The sequence below is a fragment of the Macrobrachium nipponense genome, chromosome 8 (assembly GCF_015104395.2).
Source record: "Macrobrachium nipponense isolate FS-2020 chromosome 8, ASM1510439v2, whole genome shotgun sequence".
In the NCBI taxonomy this organism is placed as follows: domain Eukaryota; kingdom Metazoa; phylum Arthropoda; class Malacostraca; order Decapoda; family Palaemonidae; genus Macrobrachium; species Macrobrachium nipponense.
The window spans coordinates 53,024,948-53,047,447 of NC_087203.1; the positions used below are offsets into that span (position 1 = coordinate 53,024,948).

The 22,500-nt window shown below is 35.4% G+C and overlaps 1 protein-coding gene across 8 annotated transcripts in view; it reads right to left on the reverse strand.

Moving 5' to 3' along the window:
- LOC135222781 (uncharacterized) overlaps positions 1–22,500 on the reverse strand; it is a 339,296-nt gene that overhangs the window by 7,709 nt on the left and 309,087 nt on the right. For 3 of the 8 annotated variants that reach the window (XR_010316333.1, XR_010316335.1, XR_010316334.1), the window contains exons 4-8: positions 20,126–20,358; positions 18,880–19,100; positions 14,880–15,049; positions 7,406–7,435; positions 3,301–3,580 (exon numbers count right to left, since the gene is read on the reverse strand). Coding sequence is in view for 4 of the 8 variants with exons in the window: in XM_064261048.1 (XP_064117118.1) it covers positions 7,406–7,435; positions 14,880–15,049; positions 18,880–19,100; positions 20,126–20,358 (654 nt within the window). In the remaining 4 variants the exon portion in view is untranslated. Of the gene's footprint in view, positions 1–3,300; positions 6,152–7,405; positions 7,436–14,879; positions 15,050–18,879; positions 19,101–20,125; positions 20,359–22,500 lie in introns of those variants that run through there. The other 5 variants (XM_064261050.1, XM_064261049.1, XR_010316336.1 and 2 more) reach the window with 4 other exon arrangements.

Genomic DNA, 22,500 nt, shown 5'->3' on the forward strand with positions numbered 1-22,500 from the left:
TCGATAGTGAGATAAAAGTCAGATAGCTTCATACTTAACCTGTTCGCCTCTTTAACATATAGCTACTGCTTGTTATCGAACAGAATACTTTCATTATCGGAAGTAAGACCTTCCGAATCTCAGATGGTCAGTTTTCAGTTAACTTTCGAAGAGGATTGATGTCATGGCTGGAATAAAAAGAGACCGATTGCTCTGACATCTTTAAGGAAGTTTTCCCCGTCGCCACCTTTAGTTCTTTTGCAGAATTTGAGCAATAATTCAGTGACTTCAAGAAAAAGAGCGGGAGCGTCTGTCTATCGAGTAAAACCATCATGCAGCGTTGAGGCAGAAAACAAATCAAGAGAAGCTCCTTGACCGGCATAGCTTAAATATTCGTCTGTGACTTATGTGTGTTCATTATAGTAAACTAAGAAAGAAAGGAATTGGTCAAAGAATAAAACAAAGATATCTGCCGTGTGGATGCTAATCTCTGCTGTCATTATTTTCCTCGAACAATGGCCTAAAAATCACCAGATCTACTTTAGCTCATAATCATGAAGTGGACACAGACTTGCAGCAACACAGAAGACTGACAGCTAATGAAAAGAGGGAATTGGATGAAGCAATTCAAATGTTAACAGGAAACAAACTGCTAAAATCTTTAGTGCCCACTAAATATTCAAAGATCGTTACCTTACAAGATGTGAGAAATATGAAGAAAAAGGTAAAGGCTCTTGGTGACCATTCCGAAATTGAGGATTTTTTTTTATATTATAGAGGAGATGGAGGGATATGGAAAAGCAAATATTTCAGTCGACGAACACATTGTCATTGAAATTATTTCTTTTGCCATGTAGGCTACAGATTTCCGGGTGCAAATACCATTGCGTTGTTTTCACCCCCGGGTGCAAATACCATTACGTTATTTTCACCCCCGGGTGCAAATACCCACGGCCACACACACACACACACACACACACACATATATATATATATATATATATATATATATATATATATATATATATATATATATATATATATATGTTGTGAGAGAGAGTACACATATTCCGGTATAGTACTATGAAATTAGGGACAAACATTGAAATGAGCCTGACAAAAAGAAAATTTGATAAATAGCTATCACTTGATTTTTCTTAAGTTTTGTAGATTTAATACAGTAAAGAGTATTTATTTTGTTCATTATTTTTATCGAATGTTTAATAGTATATTTTTAAAAATGGTATAGTGTGTTGTACCGTATATAAAACAGCTACTTGCAAGTGGTTCACGATCATTAGCAAATTTCTTCATTAAGGATATTGCTTAGATATATATATTATATATATATATATATATATATGAATATATATATATATATATAATAATATAATAATATATATTATATATCATATATATTATTATATTAATAATTATATTATAATATTATGATTATTATTATTAGTATAATATTCTTATTATTATTATTATTATTTTATTATTATTATTATTATTATTATTATTATTAATCAATTTTTCTATAATAATTTTTCTATAGTGTGGCACAGTGAGTTCTCAAAGGAGTTACTCTTCCGGTCACCCCCGGATTTTGCTACAAGAACAGGGTCCATATCAATGGCACTTTGGATGCGTTCAAACTTCAAGCAGTTGCTTATGGCCTTGACTGTATATTCCCTGATCAAGCAGCTGTAACAGTTTGGTTGTTTTAGGGGATAAAATAAAGCCTCAACATCTTCATCTTCATAATTAACAGACTCAAGATAGACTCATGTATTACCTATTAAAAGAAGGGTTTGAAATGTAACGGTTTCTTCCTCAAGCATTTCTTTACTTCAGCATACAACCAATTTTTGAAAAAAATGGTACTAACCCGTGATTTCTCTTCTCTGTCTAGCTAGAAAACAGGTTCATCATTCTTTAAAGTTTGTTCACTGCAGCCCAATGCATCATGCCTGGCTTAATCACCTGATCTACAGAACTGGAACCAGTATCCTTCCATGCCGTAAATCGCTGACTTTTGAAGATAATGCATGTTTATTTCACGTTCACAAAACGTTCTGTTGCCGTTGAGAACTTGTTCCAGAGGATATCTCTATCAGCTTCTTTACTACTGCCAGAAATCCTGTAATGGCTTCTTCACTCACAGACACACACTGTTACACTGTTTTGTGCCCATATTTATCTCTGAATCTATGGAACCACCTTTAGCTTTTTGGTAAATGGTTTTATAGTATCTACTATGACTTAGACCCCTGGATGATTTTACAATGTCTTCATGCAGGTTTAGTATATATATTTTGACGGCACAAGTTGCTGCCCTGGGAGAACAATTTTTGTTCATGACCATGTTTTCTAATCACTCACTTCAAACCTCTTCTGTCTTCACTAAACCTGCTTCCTACTATAACCATTCTTGTTGAAGATGCAAGAGCGAAAGTTGCATTATTTTCTCTTTTCAATGTCTCTTAACGGAACTGTCAGTATTGAACATTCTGGTTACTTCTGAGGTAATCTTATCCCTTGATAATAACATCAAGAACTTAGCTTTTCCAGCCTAAAGATGTACCAAACATTCTCATCACTTCAAAGACAAATACAGTAAGATAGTATGGACCTGGGAACTATCTTATCCTCTCCAAGGTCAAAAACAAGGCTGCAGGCATATCTTAATGGGTAGCCTAAGAGCTAAAGAATTACACTTGAAGTTTTTAAATAAATCCAGTCTAAGTCATGTCTGGCATAGCCTAGGTGACGTCAGAAATACCTTATCTACAGAGGGAGAAGATGATTGAAAAAATTTTGAATGCTATTACATAAAACTGCAAAAATAAAAGTGCAACTCCAATTAACAACTCTTAATGCATGTCAACTCTTAATACTTGTTACTTGAAAGTATTATCTGATAAAGAAATATATAACAGACAGGATGTGTAGTAAAAACTTGTGGCAAATTACGACATAGGTGGAACAAACCAGATAGTGTGGATCTGTTATGTGACGGGAAAGAATTCAACAGAACATAAATCACTTTTATCACGAGCTGGGCACAAGACAAGGGCAAGCAGTTTAACTTTAAACCACGATTCTCACAAAATATAAGACCTGAACTGAATGTCAATGCTCTATGGCTATGCGATCAAATCTAGCTAATGAAGTACCAAATAAATTTTGAGAATGGGCATACTTATTCAACACAGGACACTGAAAAGCATACAGAGGATAGTAATACGTGAGATATAACCTCAAATAAGGTAGGCTACATAAAACAGATTAACATGAAATTAGGTGTTTCATACTTACCGTATAACTTTCACAAGGACTCCGTGTTGCAAGTAAAGCACATCAAATTTCAAATATAAATATTCTGATTATAAGAATAACTACACTATTCAGTTAATGTATAATGAACATCTAGACCCAGTCACGTTTATTTTTTTGACTACGTTTAGGATGGTCTTCAGATTTTTTTCTTTTGAATTGTAAGTTGAAAATAAGATACATGACAATTGCAAGAGCACCGAGACACATCGCTTGAGCATTAATTACAATGGCTTCATTTGGTAGAGCTATGTAGTTAAACCTGCACAAGGGAGGGAGAACTTGTTAATTTAATTATCAGGAATAGTCACTAAATTTGCAAAATGATTAAATTTGTTATTTGGAATAGATAGTCAACACACAAATCTGCAAATTCTTCAAAAAGCTCAACAACACTCGATTGCTTGAGGGAAATGAGAACATACTTACTGAACGCCAAGGAAACGTGCAAGTCAAAGGACTCCGTTCCTTAGCTGTATCATTACTGGTGTTTTGGCTCTCAACTTTTAACTGAACTGGCAAATCCCAAACATCAAGATCTCGTGAGATCAGGGTCATGTCATGAAATTCAAGACAAACCCAGCTATGATATGTTTGTGATTCACACGTGAGAAGTGAGTGAAACTATTTCAACGTGGAAGGTCATAAAAAGAATTTAAAAAAAAAGAAAAAAAACAGACTGTCCCTGTTGGCATGAGTCTGATGGGAATTGATGAGATGCTATATTTGATTATGATCAATGGCCTAAAGCAGGAGAGGTTGAAAGCCTTGAAACAGCTTTGCAATAATGTAACCTGAGTAACTATCTGGGAGTTCATCAAATAATAAAATTTCGTTAAATTGTAGTATAATGCTACCCAGTAAAATGTACGATAAACAAAGCTGTACAACAATCATTTTGGAGGGTTTCTTACCTACTCAAGCAGTGCAAACTCTATAACTATATATGAAAGTAAATTTCCAAATTGATGGATTGCTGCTCCAAGTGTTCACAAAAGTAACTTGTCTAAAGTTGTGGTTTTTCTAAAATTAATCAGGAAACTCGAGAAACATTTCAGGTCATCCGAGTTGAAAGAGCAATGAATGCATTTTTAAGATCTCAGAAACTCATTAATACATACAATCTACCTCCCCATTCAAATTTTTGCTGACATACAATAATAACAATTTAAAAAATGATATCTCCTTAAATGTGTATTTCCAGGACATTAACAGTCATGGAATTTCATATGTACGTCTCTTTTGTTTTTCTGAACTCAGCTGCGCTGTAACTATTTTCATTTTAGGCAGGACTATTGCATAAATTTTAGTCAAAAGGCGTGCATACATCTCCAAATACCTTTTCTCATTACTGTTTATATTCTGCCTAAATCTAAGAGGACAATAGTGATATCCGAATACTATAGCACTTCTGAGCAGATGATGAATCATTGTGCCACCAATTCAAATGCCACTCAAGTGTTATACGCGATGAATATTTCCTTTCCTTGGCTTTATTCCTTTGTTCTTCATCTTCTTCTGAACCACCTCAATAACATCATATTGTATCTGTTCGGTCAGTAGTTATACGTATAACGGTTTATTATTTTTGTCTGCTCGAGTTATAACAACTGGTGCTGGGTTCATGCTTTGTTAACATTATTTAAGCCTCTGCCATCTCTGTTTCCTTCAACTTTCAAGTGTTGGGACTAATGGTGCCTTATTTCTTCTCTGTGGTTTTATAACTTAAAACGGCGACATTCATTATGGGATGAAAAACCCTTTTTTGTGAGACTTTTTTATAGTCCTCTTTTATAATATCACTAACAACTACAATCACAATACCTCTTGATATGTCTACAGAACTATTTCTGTCTCAAGGAATGAATGAAAAGGTCTTTCAAAGATCCATTCTAGAACACATCAAGGTAAATATATACAAAACAAAAAATGCATCAACCAAATATTGGCAATTTCTCCTTTCTATTACATATACAATTTGGTATATTCCTTTATTTTATATTCGTTCTTTAAAAATCACAACTGATTTGATCATTATCCACCAATCCTTATTACATCTTTTGAGTGGATTCAAGGAATATCCAATTTTTCTAATCCTTACATGAACCAGAATCATCGAAATTAATTCTGTGATATTCATTTCAGTATCATATTTTCCCCTATTTTATACAAGCCTAGCAACTTGAAAAAATCGTGTATTCGTCACTGAAGTGCCCTTTCATACACTCAGTTTTATCTTCTGTCCTAATTTCAACTTCCTCAAAAGAAATTTGAGCCATATTTTTAGTTGAAAAAATTCAATTTCTGATTTTCCTTACAAGAAGCAGGCTGAAAAAGAATGCACAGTATTCAACAGTTCTAAAAGATTTCTATATCACACCCTTTCTGCATTTGCTGTTCTAAGAAGTTCTGAATTGATGTAAGCATCTCAACATTAGATCTAACTTCAATTTTTATTGCATCATTTGGCAATGGATAGCCAAGTTAAAGATTTAACTTTCTTACACTTCCTTGGTCCTTTGGACATGAGGATGACCTTGTCACTCAAGAATTTGTTCTACATCATTTTGAAAAGATAAGGAGTACTGTAACAAACGTATTAATTTTGTTACCTTGATTAATACATATTTCTTCTTTTGATATATGGGTTACAAATAGATTGTTGTTCATGTTTTATTCATTTTTGAAATAAATTGTCTGAAGTATCTTTCTCTGGCGCGCTTGTTTCCCGACAATACCCAGAATCCAGAGGGAATAGGAGTATGGCTACTATGGCCTTCTGTCTTCATAATATTTAAAGGCTCCGTGATGAAACAGAGTCTAAAGAAATTATCTGAAATAAATGAATGCCATTAAGAATGACTAATCGCACATACTAAATACACTGATATTCCTCAATTCAATGTAAATGGCTGTTACTGACTTAAAAATAACAACACTTTAGTTTCCATTCTGTTTTACTCATTATACCTCCAGTAAATGTAATATTTTTTATCTGACTTTTGATGTTGATTAAAATGTTGAACAAGTCTCTTGCTTAGCACGCATTTTGCCCATTCTACTAACATAGGCAGTCTTCGAAGAACACTTTGGTAACTGATCACTAACAAAATTTTGATCCACAAAAGCTACTCTATAATGATTGCTTGTTGTTAAATCACTTCCTTCCAGGGCATCATTGTTCCCTGCTCTGTTCAAACCTGAATGGGGACGTAAAAAGTACAGACTACTGAGTGTTTTAAACTACTAGAGTATTTGGTAGTAAGCCTTCACTCCATGTGTGTTTTTGTGTGTGTGTGTGTTGCTCTCTGGAACTTAATTTGAAGAGCAATATTAATCTGAAATCCTTTACTTATGTAGGTTGGAGCAACAATCACTGGTAATATGCTTTTAAACATTCAAAGTGCCTTTATTCATTGTGCTCACTTTAAGTGTCAACTTATATACAGTGTAAAGCTATTTAAAAAAAATTGCCTTCTTCATGCACGTCCAATCTTACTTGTTCACTTTCATAATGATTCAAAAGTTCTTATCTTTATTCTATAACGAAATATGTGTATGTCCACTGAATCATACAGCTGCTTTGCCTTCAGATGTAGAATATAAAGTCTTTTGATAAAGCAAGAAACGTAACAAATTTCATAATGGCAACCAAGCTCTAGTAAATTTTAGCATCACATCTTTAGCAAATCTGAGGAAATTTACAACTTCTGGGAGCGTACAGTAATTTTATTCAACATTATAGTACCATTGTAATGTATATCTGATAAAATTAGAAAGACAGTCTTCTTTCCATTCTGAATTCATTATCTACCCGGAAGGCCTTTTCTTACACCCAAAATTTCCAAAAAACAATTTTATAGCCGCCTGGTACACAGCAAAGCAAATATACTGTAACTATTGATTTTTGAAAACAATGTAATATTATTCATTAGTGCGACAATAAAAAAATTACTATTATGTAAAAGAAATTTAGCAAAGCAGCTGCATCTTATGTGGATTAATATTCATGTCCTTTCAATGCAACCAATAATCAAAAGAAATTTTGCAATCACTTCTGGTTACAACAAAAGATATCAGTACTTACATTGCATAATATCCTTGATATACTTGATAACTACTGGGAAAAAGGAATTCCATAAGAGTCTGATAGAATATGTTATTAAATTTTTAAGATGTTAAATATATTACTGTATATGAAAGTTCAGATGAGCTCAATTACACTTACGTACAATCGGAAAGAAAAGTGAAGATACAGTTTTCAATAGCTTTCGTTCATCGAATTTCCCATTTGTTTTTTTACTGAAAAGACATAATCTCGCTAAATTTACTCTTGAATAAAAAAAATACAATAATGCAAATAGAGATCTGGAAGATAGAGTGAGAATTTTTTATTTTAATAGCATGTATCACGATGACAATATTTACTCATCTTCCTTTACGAATGGAAATATTATTGCATCATCATAAGTGGTGATTGTAATTATTTTAGTTTCTGCAAATTTATGTTTGTATTCCAAAGCCTTTAAAGTTAGCTGGCGCCAATGGCAGTAAATTTTGCAACAGCTACGGTAGGTTGAGCATATCTAGTTGAATCCACTAAAGTGTTTTCTATGATGTGAGGAGGAGCCCGAGGGCTTCGGCTGGGAAAGCACAAGTCAATGGATATTGGCATAATGGCTTTCACACTGATTACTTTGAAGTTGACATCGATGAAGTGCTAGCAGCTGTTTACAATGATACTGTCTTTAAAAGGAAATCTTCATCAACGTTAAAGTACCCTATCAACTCCAAAATTTTCTGGCTATGCTCCCATTACAAGCAGTTCGGAGTTAGCCTACACAGCTAACACGGCTACATTACTTTACCGCGAGGCTGAAACATCTCCCAACACAGCATTTTTTGCATGATATAAAACTTTAATTGGCTGTGCAATAGTTATCGAGTTATTTGAGGTAATAAATATTCTTACTTTACACAGCATTTTTCGTGAATGATTTGTGGATGAAAATCGATTTTCAAAAGAAGCGACTATCAAAAAAGTGAGAGTGACCGTGGCCTATGGTTGAAATTTGCCATGTCTTTCTACAATCTGTGAATGTTACGGCAACCGTCGAATGAAATCAAGATTAGGGTATGAATTTCTTAGAGAATTAACTCGAATACTATGGTCCCTTCATATTTCATCTAGTATAGTGAAGCACGATCTTGGCAGCCATATCACCGTTTACAGGGTAGTATCTGTGCACCGACTTACCGCTCTTTCTTCTGCCCTTCCCCACTACAAGTACATCAACAATACTCTATAATTCTCTCTCTCTCTCTCTCTCTCTCTCTCTCTCTCTCTCTCTCTCTCTCTCTCTCTCTCTCTTTACCTTTAAAACATACTTTAAAAATATATCATCACTCAATCTCCCAAAGAAAATATAATGAATTAAGTAGCTATAATTAGCCCTATGCTTTCACGTAAACAAATTTTGCTCTCTCTCCACTTCTAGAACATATTTGAAAAAATATTATCACCCAGTCTCTAAAAGTAAATATATTAATTAGGCATCTCTATTGATAGGCACATGCTTATGCTCTCTCTCTCTCTCTCTCTCTCTCTCTCTCTCTCTCTCTCTCTCTCTCTCTCTCTCTCTCTCTCTCTCCCCTGGTCATAATATTGCATTCATTACTGTATTGTTCTTCACGATTCCCCCAGTATTGCCAAATTTTAAAACATTTTCTTTCATTATTTAAGATCCGTTTTCAATTATACATCAATTTTACATCATTTTAGTGTCATAACATCACTTATGAGGAAGGTTTCACAGTAGGTTTTAAAGAAAGACGATCGATACTCTACTCTGAACTGACATTACCAAACCAACATTAACGAATAATATAGAGGCTGTTACTTCTGTCAAGTATTAATGATGTTAAGACTTCTGCAGAATCTTTATGGTTCAAAGCTACTGGAAATCTAGAAAGCAACAAACACGATGATTTTGAAACCCCGCCACCTTTCTAGAGTTGCCAGGTGTGGCATTATTAAGCAATATGTGCCTGAAGATTTAAGAAAACTGTATCTTCACTTTTTTTGTCGATGGTACGCACTACATAGTTTGCGACTGAAAATGAACTAGTTATACAAACCCTCTGAGAGGTCTTTCCACTTAGAAAGCCTGTGGCAAGTCAGCTGGTATTACCCACTTTGTTCAACACGGTCAACTCCTCTACTCCTTAATCCTAAGCATCCCTGTCTTGTAATTCCCCGCCACAATTACCGTAATCCTTCAATTTTCCTGATTAAGAGAACCAATTAAGGGCCCGCCGAATAATGGCGACATCTGGATGAGAAAAAGTAGTAAAACAATCTAGGAGTGTTCAAAGACAACTCCATATCCTTCCTCGCCTAATTTTGTCAAGGCCATCTAACTGTAAACACAATATGCTTATAAGCAATAACTATCACACTTTTATGCAAAAAGTAATTACCCTTTTCCTCCTTATTTGTAACAAGTTTAAAAAAATGCCACCCCTTCTCTCTCTCTCTCTCTCTCTCTCTCTCTCTCTCTCTCTCTCTCTCTCTCTCTCTGACGCACAATTCGCTAAACACAATTCGCACAATTGTGTTTAGCTAATGCCTACCTGAGTTTTACGGCCAATAACGTATTTTCATACAACAGCTTCCGTATCAGTTGTTACCATACAGTATTACCATGCACGAGATACAAACAGTGTATGAGTGGACTATTGACCTAGGCTAGGTCAATAGGTAAAAAAAAATATAAGGAAAAATCTACATTAATATATGGTGGCCGGTAATAAAGTCACAGCAAAAGTCGGAAAAAATAACCCATAATTTTGGCTAGGAAAGAAAGTGGTAACCACCCCCAGCGCAACCCCCCACCCCCCCCCCAAAAAAAGTCTCAATTTACTTAAGTATCTTGAACAATCTGTATATATAAAAATGGATGTACTATGTATGTGTGTGTGTTCCACATACACTATGAGATGCACTGAGAAATTACAATCAAACTTGGTATACATACTACTTACTATCTGGGAATGAACACTGAGGTTTAAGACATCACTGGCACCAAAGGCGGGTGAGGGGTGAGAAGGTGAAAATGTAAAAATTACAGAAAACAAAAGATATTAGTGTCTAACCCATAGTTTTTGAGGTCGCTGAGAGGAAGAGTGACTCTCCCAATGCCCTTGAGTCCAGTTCAGCACTGATAGGAGTGGAGGGGTGACATGTAAAAAGAACCTAAAACAACAATTATTGGTGTCTAATCTATAGTTTTCGAGGTTGCTGAGATGAATAGTGACACTTCAGATGCCCCTTAAGTCCATTCAGCTCCAATAGGGAGGGGGTTAAGATGGGGATAACACATGAAAATAATTTAAAAAATGGTAGATATTAGTGTCTAATCCATAGTTTTCGAGGTCGCCGAGTTGAATAGTTTTACTCCTGATACCCTTCAAGTCCAAGTTCAGCCATGATGGGAAGGGGGATGAGAAGGGGGTGGCATGCAAAAATAACTGAAAACAACAGATATTAGTGTCTAATCCATAGTTTTCGAGGTTGATAAGATGAATAGTGACACTCCTGAGGCCCTTTAAGGCCAAGTACAGCTCCAATAGGGGAGAGGGGGGGAGTGGCCGGTGAGAAACAACTTATTGTAACAGGAGAGAGAGAGAGAGAGAGAGAGAGAGAGAGAGAGAGAGAGAGAGAGAGTTTATTGGTTGAAATCAGAGATTTCCTGAGCAACACTGGATTGGTCAGCTAGTTAAAGTAATAAAACAGAAAATGCTTTCAATCAGTTATTAACTGGTAATACGTGACTTGCACATACTGACAACGCTTATTTATATATGATGCCATTACGTGTAAGTAGTACGACAAGTACAGCTTGAAAACAGCTGACATATATATAGGTGTCATTGCTTGTTCTATATATTCAGTGCTTTTAATGCTGGTGCATAGCCAGTTAATAAGTGATATAATTTATTTTCTGTTATATTACTCTAATTGTTTATGGGACTTAAATAAATTTTGACGGACTTGTTCACTTTCTTTCCTTGCCAAAACTGACTATTGTTTGTGTTATTTTATGTGTTATTTTACCGGCCACCATAAATCAATGTGACTTTTTTCCTATCACTTTTTCCCTAGCCAAAATTGTGACTTTTTCTCTGACTTTTTTACTTGTGAATTTACTGCCAGCCACGAGGTCAAATAGGCTACTACTGCTGTATATTAGATAAAGGTTATGGTAATGAAACTGATGTCTTACTGAATGCAATTACTGTATACTGCATTGTTATCCTGTTATATTATCATCATAATAATATGTATAAAAGGGAATCATCCGCAATATGTATTTACACATAAGATAGGCTAATATTTAGTTCTCAGATCAGCTGATGTAGCCTACTAGTGGAAGAATTAGATATATTTTTTACTTGCTAAAAGAAACGAATGTCTTGCTGGAATCATAAATTTTGTTTTTGCACGTAAATGTAAAACAGACATACACAAGTATTAGTAAACTAACATACTTTATATTAAAGCAAAATCCCTCGAATCGCAAACACCTGTTTCCCACTTCGCTGGTTCGATTCAAACTCCATGTTGTTGACGTCATTTCTTTGGTAAGAAGTTGTCATTTATGGGAGACTGTCGGAAAATTTCCCTCCGACTGGGATGGTTCTGTCCCAAGATGGAGTGGGACTGATTATATCTAGGCCTGAAGGACGAAACTAACAAACATCTAAGCGAAGGTCCAGCAAGATCAGGGTGGGTTTTTACAATTCTATTATAGAAACTAAACTATTGAAGTTTAACAAATGCATGAAATGAAAAGCGGACTCGCGTCAACTAACTACTTACAGAGGAAATCAACTCTGAAACAACTGACCAAGACGTCTCAAATGCACACAAAAACAATGAGAAAAATCTTACCAAATAATCCACGAAAATCTCTCGACATCGGCCCCAAAAAGTTACGATTTCACAAGAATCTTACTTTTGAATCATCAGACTACATCAGGCGTCATTTGGTGGGGGGGGGGGGCAGCAACTGCTGGCCCCCTTAGGACTCAAGTTGGTCCCCCCCACCCACAAAGAAGTAACAGCAGCTGGTTTTCTATTATTCTTACCGAAATTCAAATATGTCATCACATTAAGTTATATACTACATCTATCTGTCTCTAAAAACCTCACCAGTTGCCTTTGCTGAGTTGCTAAATATCCTTAAAATTTTGTTTACCATTCCAGTCACTACTGCCAGTAATGAGAGGTTTTTTCTGCGTTAAAGAACTACCAGCGAACAACAAATGGGGATGACCAGCTTTCTTACTTGTTGTTGATGGCCACAGAAAAACATGATTAAGCCATTTGATTTGGAAGAGCTCTATAGTGAATGATTTTGCTCGCATGAGACACCGTCGGTACCCATTGGTATAATTCTTTATGGGAATGTAATTCAAAAATCTTATAATATTCTATTTTGATTTTGGTACTCAAACTATCAACATTATTACTTTTATATTATTTTATTTTCATTAAGGTACTCAATTATCAACATTATTTCTTTTTATTTCATAATCATAATATAAATTCTTTTACATTAATGGAATTAATGTAAACTGTGTTTGTGTAAAACACCCTGTGTTTACATCTTTAGTTCATGTGGCATTTCTCAATGACAGCTGTCCAAAGCAAATTTGTTTTAAGAAAATTACTTACTTGTAGTTGATCATTTTCTGTAATAACATTTACGATTTTTCATTTCACTTCATCATATACAGAAACTTTACTTGTATGCCTGTGGGTGGGCGTGTGTTTACATCTCTCTCTCTCTCTCTCTCTCTCTCTCTCTCTCTCTCTCTCTCTATAATATATATATATATATCTATATATATATATATATATATATATATGGTGTGTGTTATATGATATATATTCTATATGATATTATATATATATATATATATATATATTATATGTGTGTGTATATATATATATATATATATATATATATATATATATATATATATATTATATATATATATAAGTAAATGTAATAGCCACAATGCCTTCTTAACTTGTCAAAATCTTTGCTCATTTGGATGCGCTTGTCACTACAAAGCCTCAAGATCCAACTTCAAAGAGATATGAAAGAAATCATGATGTCCGGTAGCGGGAAACGAACCCGCGATACCATAATCACGACGGGGTCATCTTGCCGACCTGACCACCAGAAGGATAAAAGTACATTCCCTTTCATACATACATATACCTGTCGTTTTCAGATATATTTATATTTATTAGAGATGAAGTAGACCTATCCTCACCATCGTAGTCAAGTGGGCAATCGTTTTCATTGCTTATTAGACTGAAATATATATATAGAATCTACTGGTCGTTTCTTTCCTATTTCTTTGAAGTTGTATCTCGAGGGTTTGTAGTGAGAAGTGTATCCAAAAAATAAAAAAAGACCAGTATATTCTACATGTATTATATGTATAGTATATATGTATATATAATATACATAATGTATATATAATATACACATACCCCATATCACTCCTTTTTTTCTTTGTGCATTTACTTTAATAAAATGCGAAAAAACATACATGTAAAAACATAAAACAAAACAAGCTCTAGCGAGTCAGATATTCATCTACCTAGCCATCTTCATCTATCCAACACTGCATCTCCACCCCGCTCAGCCAGGGAAACTGCTACCTTGCGTGGTCCACCCACCTACATAACCACCCAGTGGGTTCCTCTACACAGCCCTACTGCCCCTCCCCTCCCATGGTACCCAGCTACTCAGCCCACCCTCACACCTTGGAAACTTCTCCAGGCCTACCTCACCTCACCTCACTACCCAAAACCGTTTCTCAGTCTGTTTACAAGCAGTGCTACCAACATTTTTCTGAGGCCAAGCAGTACTGCCAACCATCAGAGAATAGTTGTTTCCAATATTTTGAAATGTGCATATTTCATATATCTTTGGGGCTTTGGTCCAGGTGTGTTGGATAATGTCGAATTTCGGGTAATGGTGGTCCAGATAATCGAGGGATTACTGTATATGTGACTGGTGAATCCTTTTATCTCTTGGTTGACAGTCATAATTATCTCCTACTCATGAAAATAAAATGACCTGTTACACATTCCACTTCACTCAAATCACTAGCCTAATGCTGGAGGGAAGACTCAGTTACTATAGACAGCTACAACAATACAAAGGCAAATATCCCAGTCCCTTTTGCACTCATTATTACTGCATTAAAATTTTGACATTTAGGAAAATTCATACAATCATCTTTGTAATACACTACAATCATTTCAGCACATACAGTAGTACGATATTGTCAATGTACTTACAACTGAAAATATTGCACACAGTAACAAGCACATCCTTAGGTTTTTAAACATGATTTCTGAGCACTTCAGATAATTTCCTGAAGATCATCTCCTTTGTAAAAATGGTAGTTAAAACAAATCACTCGAGAGGGACTTGACTGTTTGTTAAGAATATTCTGAGCTCATCTTTACAAACCTGAGACTGAAGAAAGCCTTTTCTGTGTATCCAGTCACTGCTGTGGCAATTGCGAGCATGAATGTGATCATTCCAAATGTTGCATGGACAGGCACCAATGCAGCTCGGAATCCACTGGTACCTTGCTCACAGCACAAGAGAATCCAGAAACTGAAGAATCCAACGACAAGCTGTAATTAAACATAGTGCTAGACTTTACACTAACTCTGAAAATCACGAATGACTAAAGCAATATAAAAAGGTGTTTAAAATGGATTAAACTGTCAATCATGCAATACCAGCACAACTAGAATTTAAAAAAATGGGAAAAGATCTCAAATAGAAAAAATAACATGACATTCAAAAGAGTAAAAGTATTAATATTAAACTGCAAAATTTCTATTTTCAAAGTAAAGATTTATTTAAACATATACTACTTTCAGTTAAAAATATATATATAAATCAAATTAGGAAAAGCACTTGCCTACGGATAAATTTTCTGTGAATCCTTAAAATGTGATTTTTCCCTATATTTGACACTAATTTAGATAACTGGTATCTTAAAATTAAAATTATTATTTACATAAATTTATGAAAATGGTATTTGTTAATTATTATGAAGAGAAGCCAATGGAAAAAACCTGTAGCCAAACCAAAAACTGATTAAGATGACATACATGCTCGAAGAAGAATGAGTAAAAAAAAAAAAAAGAGTAAAAATCTATTCTCAACCTTAAAAATCTATTCTTCTACCTTAACAAAGCATTGAGCAAAATTCAAGAAATGATAATACTATAGTTTTAAAACATTTTTAGATCGACAGATATGTTTATATCTTACAATTTGCGCAGTAAAGATGTTTCTTAATGTTGATAACACTGAAGTTGAAATCTCATAACTGGAGCAAACGTATATGACTATTTTATAGTTAATCATAAAAGTCCTGTTTTAAACTGAACAATATATTATAAATCTGTTACTGAGCCTAAGTGAAATGTCATATGTTTGGATGAAAAAGAGACCCGTCGTTGCATCCTTTACAGTATTAGCTAAAAGAACGATTCAAATGAACTCCTGTGTAAGTTATATCACCACTACTTATCCATTTTTATCTTACAGTATCTGATGTCTTGTGGGACTCGGTAGAGGAAGCCTAGTCTATGGTGTTCGACCAACACTGTGATTAACCCCAGCTAATGTACCCTCTCCTTTCAAAAGAAGCAGTTTTTTCTGTTTGACACTCCTTGAAATTCCTCTTTATACATGGCAACAGATACACCGCCTTGAGAAACAATGGGTACTGCACCCGGAACAATTCTAATATTCTATTTCTGATTAAATGAAATCAAATAAAAAACACCATGGCATTTTATTTTTCATTAAACTGACTATGCATGTCTCTATTCCTAATGATGCTATACTGCGTGCCAACTCTGTCAGTTAGAATGGTTGTTAGTAAAATAAATAAATAAATAAAATAAATAAAATAAAGTAAATAAACAAAAAAACCCTCCTCTTTGTGATTACAAAATGACTGTCCGGAAAAAACTTTAAAATTTCATGAAATCTATTATTTACTGTATTCTACAATAGATAGACAGTGTGGACTGATTTCATGAACAAATAAAGCACAGCACAGACAGTACAGTACTTTAGAGACTTTAGAGAATGACTCAGAACATGTATGCTATGCTATACATATAACAACAAAATAAAAGTGAGATAGTCTTATACTTCATACTTTTATTCAAAAGCTTCTAGACACTGAAATATGCACGCATGAATATATAAACAGGCTATACAATGGTGACCCAACACACGGTATAGAAGGAAATGGTGATCTTCAAATAAAATGCTCGATTTCAGAGTGATCGTTGCAGCTGTGTACAGCTGCTGGAGTATGGGTTGTTTTGGTTACATATAAAAAAAAACAGGTCACTAAGGATTTTGAAGATATTTTCCACGACTGAATGGTTACAAATATTACCACATATTCACAATGCATATGCTTTGTATGTGTATTTTAAAGTCTAAAAACCAGCAAGAACGTAACAAAGATTTCATCACCAAAAATATGTCCATCACTTCAAACAAGTTATTTATTCTCTTTACCCAATATAAACACCTATAAAGGCACTCGAGCTCACTACAGGGGTAGGATCGAAGGACAAACCAAGAGACAAGAAAATCTTTTTAAGGAAATTTGACGTTTTTTTTCCTTATTCTGGAGAAATCTAAGAAGTAGAAAACTACTAGCTAGACAATAACCCCTCTGAAGTTCATTACGACTAATCACAAGGGTGAAAAAAAGAAGAACTGCACAATTGTGTCACCCACCAAAACAACTCTCATGGTCTCCCTCCTGGAAAAGCACATGCAGAAGCAAAGTATAGTATTAGACATTCTGATTCATGCAGAAACTAAAGAGGCAATACAAAAGCTGTAGAAAGATTAAAATGAGTGACATTCATTTGGTACTGTTATCAACATAAAAGCACATTCTTGTCAGCCACCACAACCCACCCCGACCCCGACCCCCACCCCCGGCTGGCATCTTCATTTCCAAAGCACAGAAATGAGGTTCATGTGCAGCAGCTTTCTCTGAAGCTTTAGCGAATGAATGACCTCTGTGGGTTGCAGCTACTGGTGATTTAAGGCACAGATAGACATTTACAAAATAATACTAATGAGGTTCTTGCCTGATTAATACAACGTACTTCCAAGATGCAGATTATACCAAATATCTCATAATGCATGTTTAATATATCTCGAAATGCTTTTACAGTATGCAGACTTTTTTCTGCTATGACAAATACAATGCAATAGCAAAACAACTTTCCTACGCATGATTGTAGTGAATTTCATCTTGCTTTCATGATACAAAATTCATACAATAGTTCTTTCATCATAAATGCAATGTTAGTTATAGGTATATGCTTTTAACATATCAAAACTGTTAGGCTGGTATGACATAGCAGATCTGGACTGAAGAAGATTTACAACTCATATGATTTACTTGTCTTGAAAAAGTGCAACGAAGAAATATGGCAGATTTTTAAAACGTGTGAAACTTACTGCTTCTAGGCGCATGAGTTTCATATTATCATATTAAAATATTTCAGAAATGTTCAGTAACGTTTACAAGAAAACAAAAACAGACTGGTTACTTTTGCTGTTATCAAAAATTTAAATAAAAGTTCTACACATGATTTATAATGCCATCAGCAAATATAGGATAATATCTAGAGAAAAGACTTGCACCACGGGGTAAAACGGACACTACAGGATTGATGAAAAAAGCAGGTATCAAGAAGTAGAGGCTATCATTTGACTTGAAATGTCAAACCCCTTCTTGGTTTAAAGAGGTTAACTTCGTAGGCCCGCACAAATCTTAGAACTATGTAAGCCTCAAATTTAATGGCATAAGTGGACTGATACACTGTGCAATTTAACTTACAATAATGTTTACTGTATGAATTCCCTACACTTCCTCGATGGCTTCTAAACTGTATTTTATTTTGCTACACTATATGAAAAGTTTGTAGCTCTGTTGGTTTACACAGCTATCTATTGACAAATGGAGAGCAAACAAAATGTATGCAAGTATTATAAATAGCAAGCATATAATCTTGCTTCCAAAAGGCCTGTAAGGTTTGAAGATTGGTAAAATATGATAATCTTATAACTTGATTAGCTTTTTGAACAGAAAAAAGTATGTTCGAAGCCAGGGTTACATGTGCAACCTATACAATACAGTTATATAGAAATTGGACCTTCTACATTTATGATAGTGTGGCGTTCAAAGAAGAAATGTCACTCAAGTAAAAGGCTCCAAAAATGACCAAATCACGTGACTAACGCCGTCCTACGATGCATCTAATTAACATTACAATAAACGATTTGGAAAGGAAATAACCTTGCATCTTCATTTCCTAGGCTCGAATTGGGATCGAATTTTTATTCTAACCAAGTAAAGGAGAGGTGTTTTATGCCTTGCCAGGGGTGGAGGGACCGATCTCACCGTATGTGTTACCTGGAGAGCGAAGAGGCCTATGGTGACGAGGCCTAACCAAGAGTGAAGGGAGTACAAATTAGGGATAGGCGGATTTCTCAGATTGTGAGAGTCAAACACAGCAATCGTGGCAACCACAATGCATGGCACTGCCATCAGGTACAAATACGTGTGCAAGATCTTGGCTGGAAGCTTCTTGCAGCAGCGGAAGACACGGTACACGAGCATAGCTGAAACAGAGAGAGAGAGAGAAAGTTGAAATTCGCCATATTTAGCATTAGTGAAAGTTTGAATCTTCTTCGTACAATAATTAAGTTTCAATATTGATAAAATAACGATACGTATAAATCAAATATGACAGCGGTCCAGACAAATTCAATGATCAAATGAAAACAGTACAACAGCATAGGACTGACTATCTGCATATTTAACAGATGTGACGTTCCAACATTTCTTTGGGAAAAGATGACAGGGCACTGAATGTTGACATGTAAGGGGGCAGAATGAAAGCACTTGACTCCTATACTAGGTATTCGGGAGAGAATGCAAAGGACAATAGCATGAGAGAAGAGGTGAGATACAGACTACTCTAAGTGAAGCAGGTAAAGCTGGAATGCACGGAAGGACTAATGAGTCGCCTCTCATTTACGAACGAGAAGTGTTGGTGTTGAATTTAATAAAGGAAACAGGGATGAAGTGTACTGTATGCAAAGTGAAATCATAATAACATGTAAGAGCACGGGTAAATAAAGATGAGTGAGGCCACAACAAGATACCAAACACCCGACCATTCAAAACACTGCACCAAGAGTCTTCGGCGAGCGGCGCTAAAAACTCACAAGATGGAAAAACTTGGGCATTGAAGGAAAAATGAGGTACATATTATCTACCAAAACACTTAACATTTACGGCCAAAAAGAATATATTATTCAAGAAAACCATAAACTTTAATTGACTAATAAATGAGGCTCATTCAGTGAACCTAATGAGGACCAATAATAGAGCCTAAAATAAGCACACACAAATGTATGATGATATTTGCCTTCTTTCCTTTAGTGGAACTGCCTTTATAAGGTTTTAATCTTTAAAATGTATATTTTACAATAAGGTTTCTAGCACCACGACCCATCCTACATTGCCTGCAGCCTAACAGAATCGTCTCATGACCGGTACACAATTCACCTGAGGTATAATGGGTTGTACCAGCTAAGACTGTGAAGCCCATTTCCCTGAAAAGACATAAAACATAACTTACCATTGCCCATGAAGAAGATGAACCCAGCAATCATCAGTACCGGATGGAAGTTGAACTCCTTGCCTACATCTTCTCTCCACGCGAAGCCTCCTCTGTACTGCACGACCCAGTAGAGCGCAAGGCACAACACTCCGAACATCAGGATTTCGGCCAAGATGACCAGGAAGTAGAAGAATATCGATGCTGTGAGGGACATCTCCCCCGAACTCCCGTACGACTCGCGATGAGATCGACTGCAGAAGATAAGAGAATCGGGACATCAAATATCAAATCTGGCTAGAGGGGGAAGGTTCAAGTAACACTACAAGAAAAGACACTGAAAAAACCGAAATGACACTGAAATGAGCAAACAAGAGTCCCATTAAGCATAATGAAGCTGCTAACAGGAGGTAGCCCTTTCGATATCTATTTTCTACCCCTAAAGACTTAAGCAGGTCAAGTATTGATCTATTTAGAAATTTTTTCTTGATTGACTTCTATGACACGAAAACGAATAGTTCTGAGGGACTCATTTCCAGATATTCAGACAATGGTAACAAACAAACTTCACTCGGTTACCAGGCACAGAAAAAGGCTATCGGGGTCGGTATCACAGCATCAGGCAAGATACATACTACTTAAAGATGGTGTCATCGTATCCCAAATTCAATCAAGTACTTACATGTCCTTCACTGATAAGGTTTACAACATCGTTGTGACCATTAAAAAAATGAAGCGCATAGACTGCTATCTTTCAACAAATTACTAATACATCAATTTTAATACGTCTTCAACATGCATATTAAATGGAAAAAAATTGAAGGTAGCATTTAAAATAAGAAAAAATTTCGTCAAAGGAAAACCTAGACAAGGAATGATTTCATTTTCCGCTATCAAATAATCATGTCCTTTATCAATTCAGTGGCACAACGAAGATTGCACTCGCCAAGTAATTGGGCATCCGCATCTTCGAGATGAAATTGCGAGTGCAACAGCCACACTGCAGACTAGATTGTAAGTACACACATATACATGCATGAACATTATATATACACACACACACACACATATATATATTATATATATATATAAATATATATAGATATATATTATATTATATATATATATATATATATATATATATATTATACATATTATTAAACCCCGGCACTTAAAAGGATAGTTAAGGATTTTGAATATAAGGAGCAACGAACTCAATTGGAATTTTCATGTAGCATCCGTATGTTGTGGAAAATGCTTCAAGACGTCAGCCAATGGTTTGGGATGGATGTCCGGCAGATGCCGATGTAGTAAAACTTATCGAATCGTGGAGACATGAGGGCGGGTGCGCAAACTGACCCAGCGGGTAGACCTAGTGACGATTATTCTAGGAGTTAGTGCGTTCGTACGCACGAACTTCGAGACCCATGGGGGGGGGGGGGGGGGGGGGGATATAATGAGATCATCGGTGAGAAACGATTCATTACATACCTGACTCTTCTAAGCAACTTCCGGTGAGTGAGCCGTTGGGAGGCGCACGGAAAAGCGTACGGAAAGGTAAGGAAGGTGGAAAGACTTTTGCTGAACATTGAATATCTCCCAGGTGCCGGAGAGAAGCCGAAGTGCAGTGGGAAAATATTGAATTTCTAATCAGTTTCTTTTTCTCCCATGTATACAGAACAATTTAATTTTTATACCCATTTTTATTTTTGATTTCTGAGGGTCATGATAAGATTCTTTTCCCTCGGATGGATTCAATGTCACCAAAATGGGAATTCTGACTTTATTTACTGACATGTTTACATTTTTGAGTTTGGGGAAAATAGCGATATCTACGTGAACTATTGTGGCTGAAGTGGGAACAGGTGTGGTATTATTTGAGACGTCTTTTCTTTGCTGGTTTGGGATATAAAGATTCTATTTTTGTATCTTGGAGTTTGGTCTAGAGAATAGTATCAGAGAAGCCGATTGCAGTATTTTTTTTTTCCGAGAATGAGACATCCACCATAAATTTGCCTGAATTATCCACAGGTTCTTCTCTTAATAAGCAAAAATGAACAGCTAGAAGCTAATTGTGGAATGAATTCAGGGTTTAGTAACAAGAATGCAAAAAATAAGGCACTTAAATTCGCCCTTCACCTTTGAAAGCGGTATTTACATAGAGGGGAAATGAAACAACTGCGAGTGAAGAAAAATACTGCTTCACAAAGAGACGCCGTTTATTCATCTATAAGAACGTTCGGAAGACACCAAGAAGAGTTTGTGGAAAGCGACCACTGATAGAAGAGCAACAAATTCATCCCACACTGTTATTTTTACAATACATACGAAGTATTCCTCCAAAACCTCTGATAACTGGTCCTGCCATAAAAATACCACCACGCATTAACACACAC